This window comes from Charadrius vociferus, unplaced genomic scaffold (assembly GCF_000708025.1).
Source record: "Charadrius vociferus isolate BGI_N301 unplaced genomic scaffold, ASM70802v2 scaffold259, whole genome shotgun sequence".
Taxonomy (NCBI): Eukaryota; Metazoa; Chordata; class Aves; order Charadriiformes; family Charadriidae; genus Charadrius; species Charadrius vociferus.
The window spans coordinates 4,083,647-4,089,003 of record NW_009661368.1 but is presented as its reverse complement, the minus strand read 5'-3'; the positions used below and the strand labels follow the sequence as shown (position 1 = coordinate 4,089,003).

Below are 5,357 nucleotides of genomic sequence, written 5' to 3'. Positions count from 1 at the left end.
CCGGGCTGGCCTTCTCGTTTGTCACCGCAGCCATCACGCGCCGTTGCACCGGCTTGCGATGCTGTGCTGAGCGTTGGCCTCCCACTCGGCCGGGCTGGGGCTCTTCGTTAGCGTTTGCATCGTGCCCTGCCAAAGTTGCTGACAGCGAGACAGGGAGAGGAATTGTTATTCAAGGCTGGTCCCGCTCAACCTCGCTCCTTCCTGAGCAGCAGGGAGAAAGGAGATGGAGCTGAGTCACCCTGTGGCTTTGGGTACGAGTTAAACAACTTTACAACACCAAAACACCAAAGCCCAGCTCATCTTGTTGGTGTAAACCACTTTAAAAAGTATGGGTATTTGGGGAGAAATATCAATCTCTATTTAACAGCACTTTGGCTTATTAAAATGGAAATAGCTTTGCAAATGTAAATCTCCTTATGCTCTCTAATGCCTTTTGTTTCGGTTCTGCACTCCCTCGCAGCTGGCGGAGGGACGTGGGCTAATTGGTTGCTTTTGGATTTCTAACGGCTCCCCGGCCAGCCTGGCCTCGGCTTCTCCCGCTAATGCAGTGCCGCTGCGCCATGGTTACCCCAAAACCTCCCCCAGTGATGAAGTGCTTTGTGACACTCAATGAAAACATTTTTAGTCATTCCAGGCCAAAATACTCCCCAGCACAGCCCAGGCTGAGTCTGGTGTCTCCATCAGTCCGTTCTCTCCCGACGCTGGCTCTCGCTGTCCCCGCTGCTGGATGAAGTCCTGGGTATTTTTATTCCATTGACAGGGGAGCGGCTTTGTTTATTCAGTCGATCCATCCTCTGGCGTGTCCCTTTGCTGTAGGGTTTTGGCGGTTGTTTGGAAGACCTTCCTTTTTCCCCCTGCAGCAGGGCTGTCCTTTCCCCCAGACACCCCAAGTTTATCCCAGCCGGTTTACCCAAATTCCAGGTGTTTCTCCCCAGGGTGCAGGACTGGGGAATGCTGGGGAGCCGGGCTACGCGTGCCACAGCCAGGGGAGGCAGCTCTGGGGTTTGGGGGGACAGGGTCATGAGAGATGGTGAGTGTGGAATGGGGCTGCTGGAACCGTGCACCTTGGCCCCATCGGATCGCGGTCTGCACCCTGCAGAGCCCTCCCCGGCGGCGTGGCCGAGCAGGGGCACAGCCAGGTTTGGGGCTGCCCATCGCCCCATGGCCACAGCCAGCCTGGAGCTGAGCCTCGGCGGACCCAGTCTCAGGGAATTTGGCTTCTCTTTCTGCTTTCCTTTGCTTTTTTATCAGCGCCACATGAGCTCAGCCGGGAATAGTCTAGTTCGGTTTCAAGAGAGCTGGTCACACATCCCAGGGCTGTACAAGGGTGACTCTGGGCAGCAGGCGCTGGTGCAGGCAGGGCAGGCAGGGCAGCAGTGCTGGCCCATCTCTCGTGGCAGCGCTAGGAGCTGGCTGGATCCCCCTTTGCTGTTGCAGACAGCGGCTCCTCACCTCTGTGCTGGGGCAGGGAAGGAGCCGAGCTCGGTGGTGCCAGGCAGGGAGGTGGCGGATGCCCGGCTGGACCCGGTGCCTGGGAGCGGGTGGCTGTGCCGGGGTCCCGCGGGAGCAAGGCAGAGCAGGGAGCTGGGCTTCACCCTTCCAGAGCAAGGGCTCCCATCCCTCCCAGGGAGAGGCGATGCCCTGGTGTGCAAAGCAAGACCAAGCGTGAGAAGATGAGCGTCCAACGGCAGAAAGGCTGTCAGGGGAACCCATTTGTGGATCAGGGCGCTGAGAAGGGTCTTGTTCTCCTCCCGCTCTGCCCAGGCCTCGTGGCTTCTCGTGCCAGGCCCAAGGGCAGGAGATCTCTGTGTGGAGACACGGAGAAAAACTCAAGAAGAGTTAACCAAAGCGTGACTGCAAAGTGCTTTAGCTAAAGAGCATTAAAGCTAATTAAGCTGAATTAACTGAGGCCACTTTGTCTCTGTATGGGCTCCCAGGCCAGGGATTAGCTGCCTGAAACTAATTCCCACCTTTAGCTAATCCCACCTTCAGCTAATCCCACCTGACTTCCCGAGTGCTGTGCGGGAGCATGGGGACGACAGCAAGATGCGGCTGCCCAGGGCACAGGACCTGGTTCCTGACCCAGCTGCGGCAAGGATGCTCGTCCCTACGGCAGCTCCCCACCGGCTGCCTGCGGCACTGGGGTCCCTCCGCCATGAAATCTGGAGCCCAGGTGATGAGCTTGGCTTTGGCATGGGCTGCAGCTGGTGGCAAAACTAGAGGCTCTCGGTGCCTGGTGGCTGGCAGAGACAGCACGCACTAAGCTCTGCAGGAGGAGGAAGAGGAGGAGAGATGTCCCACGGCAGATCCCCAGCTGGCCACACAGTAAACCTGCATCTCTCTCACAGCAGCACCATATTCCAGAGAAAAAAGTGCCATTTGCCCACCCCACCCCCACTGCCCCGGCACCAGCCCCAGCTTGATTTGTTGTTTATCGGAGCCTCTCCTGCAGAAATACCCGCCAAGGAGTTGGAGAAGTCTCTGTCTTTCCCACTCGCCGATGGGCTCCTTTCGGCAGCCATGTCTATAGTCACCCCCACGCTGCCCATAGTGCAGCTGGGATTTAATGGGAGCCTTCTGATGGCTTCCCTCCGTGTACCCACTACACCAGCCGGGTCTGCGCAGCCGACGTCTCCTGCCTAGATGGGAGAGAAAACTCAGAACCGCCAGTTCACGCACAGCACGAAACCGGCATCCTCGCTGCGGTCTGGAAGCCGTGCAGAGGAGGGGGCCGTAACCCAGCAGAGCGCTTCCCAGAAAACGCTCGGAGGATTAATTCTGAGTTCGGCGAATTCAGTGATGAGTCTGAACCAAAACACCCTATCCATCTTCAGATGTTTGTCCTTCCTCCCATCCGCCGCATTCCTACAGCAGAGCCGCTGAGCCCGGCGCATCCCCACGCTCTGTGTCTGGCTTGGCTTAACCCCTTGGCTGCTGTGGCTCCTCCGCCTCCGCACGGCCAGCATTCCCGAGCGGGCTGTGCTCGGGGCTCGTCTCGGGCTCCTTACACCACAGCCCAGTGCTGGGAACCGGACCCGGCTGTGCTCATGCCCCGCAGCTGCGCAGTGCTTGGTGTGCTCTACACCCAGTTCCTCCCCAGTTTTCCAGCCCAGGAAGGTTTGGAGCCCCCCTCGAGCTCCACGGCGTTGCCAGAGTGGGCGTACCAAGGACCCAGCAGAGGCGCGGTGCAACACGGGATGGTGGGCACATGCTCCGCGGGGGGTGACAGCATCCTGTTGCGGGGTCGCTCTCCCCACCAACGATGGGGACATCTCTCATATGAGGAAAGGCTGAGGGACTTGGGTCTCTTTAGTCTAGAGAAAAGAAGATTGAGGGGGGATCTTATTAACGCTTACAAATACTTAAAGGGAGGGTGCCAGGGGGATGGGAGTAGTCTTTTTTCAGTGGTGCCCAGTGATAGCACGAGGGGTAATGGGCACAAGCTGGAACATAGGAAGTTCCATCTTAACATGAGGAGGAACTTCTTTACTTTGAGGGTAGTGGAGCACTGGAACAGGCTGCCCAGAGAGGTTGTGGAGTCTCCCACTCTGGAAACATTCAAAACATCCTATGCAACCTGTTGTAGGTGACCCTGCTTTGGTGGGGGGGTTGGACTAGATGATCTCCAGAGGTCCCTTCCAACCCTGACCATTCTGTGCTTCTGTGATGCTTTCCTCCCACAGGATGCCGGCTCACTGGATGTGGCGGTGCAGAGTGCCCTCCAGGCCCTCTATCCCCCCTTCGAAGCCACGGCCCCCACCGTCCTGGGCCAGGTGTTTCGGCTGCTGGGGACCAGCTACCGGGGGGGTGGACTCTCTGCTGCCTGCTCCAGTTCCTCATCCCAGCCAAGCGCCTCTTCGAGCACGTGCGGCAGGCAGCCTGCGTAAGCCCACACACTCCCCGCACCTCAGTGCCCTGTGCCCCATTGCAGCCATAGGGGCTTTGCCCTAACGCGTGACACCCTGCACAGCCGTGCCCTGCGCTGGGCTGCAGGCTCCTTCGCTGCACATCCCCCTCCCTGTCCCCATCCCCTCCCTACAGAGGGGACTGTAGTGTGCCCAGCTCCCCAGGATGGCTCCAGCACAGAGCCTGCCACACGCAGCCCCCGCGATAGGAACAGGAGGACTCCCAGGTCACAATGTCTCACGCTCTGTTAGCACGTGGGGAGCGCTCAACACCTTGGGAATGGCCGCGGGCTCGGGGTGGGCTTGCAGGACACTGCTGTGGCTCAGCTCAGGGACATCCCACCAGTCACGAGGTTCTTCAGTCCCCATCGTAGAAAGTGCAGAGCCAGGCAGCGAGAGCGCACGGGGCCGGCTGGGAGGGTACGGAGCTGGTGGAGGCTCTCGTTCACGCGCTGTGTTCTTCCTCCCTCCCAGGCTCCCTACTTTAACTGCATCTTTCTCCATGAAGGCTGGCCCTTGTGTCTTCACGAGAAAGTGGTTGTCCACCTCGCACCGCTCAACCCCCTCCTGCTGCGCCCTGGGGATTTCTACCTGCAAGCGGAGCCCTGCGAGGAGCACTCGGCGCGCATCACTGTCAAGCATCTCTCCCATGACCTGCGCACAGTGGAGGAGACACCAGTCCCCGAGGCTGCCTACGCGCTGCTCTTCACCAATGAGTGGCTGGAAGAGATCAACGGTGACCGGGACAGTGCCCCCCTCCACACCTGCCTGGTGGCCACCGAGAATGGCATCACCCCGCTGCCGTGGAGCAAGATTGCCACACCGGAGTTCATTGACAAGCCCAAGGCCGGAGCTGACAGTACACCCGCAGGTTCCCAGCATGATCCTGCTCCTGAAACTCCAGCCAAGCCAGCAGCACCCAGCACACCAGTGGCCCACGGGACGGCAGACATCCCGGCACCCTATGGCAACGTTGCGGGCACCATCCCGGGCTGCAAGGTCACCTCTCAGAAGTCGAGCCAGGGAAGATACCCGGGACTGATCAAGGTGGACCAGGCTGGGCTGAGGAAGAAGCCAGCCATGCTGGCCATGCCCAGCCTCTGCGAGATCATCAGCCAGAACCTGGAGGGGGAGTACGTGGACCTGCTGGAGCTCTCTCGGGAACAGCTGGACCTCCTGGCCAGGTCCTTGCCACCCACTCGCCCAGCGGGGCCGATGGGGTCCGGGCACAAGGCGATGCTCCCTGGGCGAAATGGAGGGCTGGGGGCAGACGCCTGGCCCTGCGGGGGGGCGCTGAGCTCAGAGGAGGGTCCCTGCACCCCGTGCCTGGAGAGGAAGCTGAGCCGGGAGCCAGGGCCACATGGCCCACGGTGCCGCCACCGCGACTCCTACCTGGCCGCGCTGCAGAACCCGGTGAGCTTCAGCCCTGGGCTGATGGCAGCCATCCTGGAG

General features: G+C 60.2%; 1 protein-coding gene across 1 annotated transcript in view; it reads left to right on the top strand.

The window, feature by feature from the left end:
- Positions 1 to 2,029: 2,029 nt before the first annotated feature.
- KIAA1755 (KIAA1755 ortholog) overlaps positions 2,030 to 5,357 on the top strand; it is an 11,412-nt gene continuing 8,084 nt past the window's right edge. The window contains 4 exon segments of the mRNA XM_009893528.1: positions 2,030 to 2,173; positions 3,684 to 3,818; positions 3,821 to 3,883; positions 4,380 to 5,318. Coding sequence (XP_009891830.1) covers positions 2,030 to 2,173; positions 3,684 to 3,818; positions 3,821 to 3,883; positions 4,380 to 5,318 — 1,281 coding nt within the window.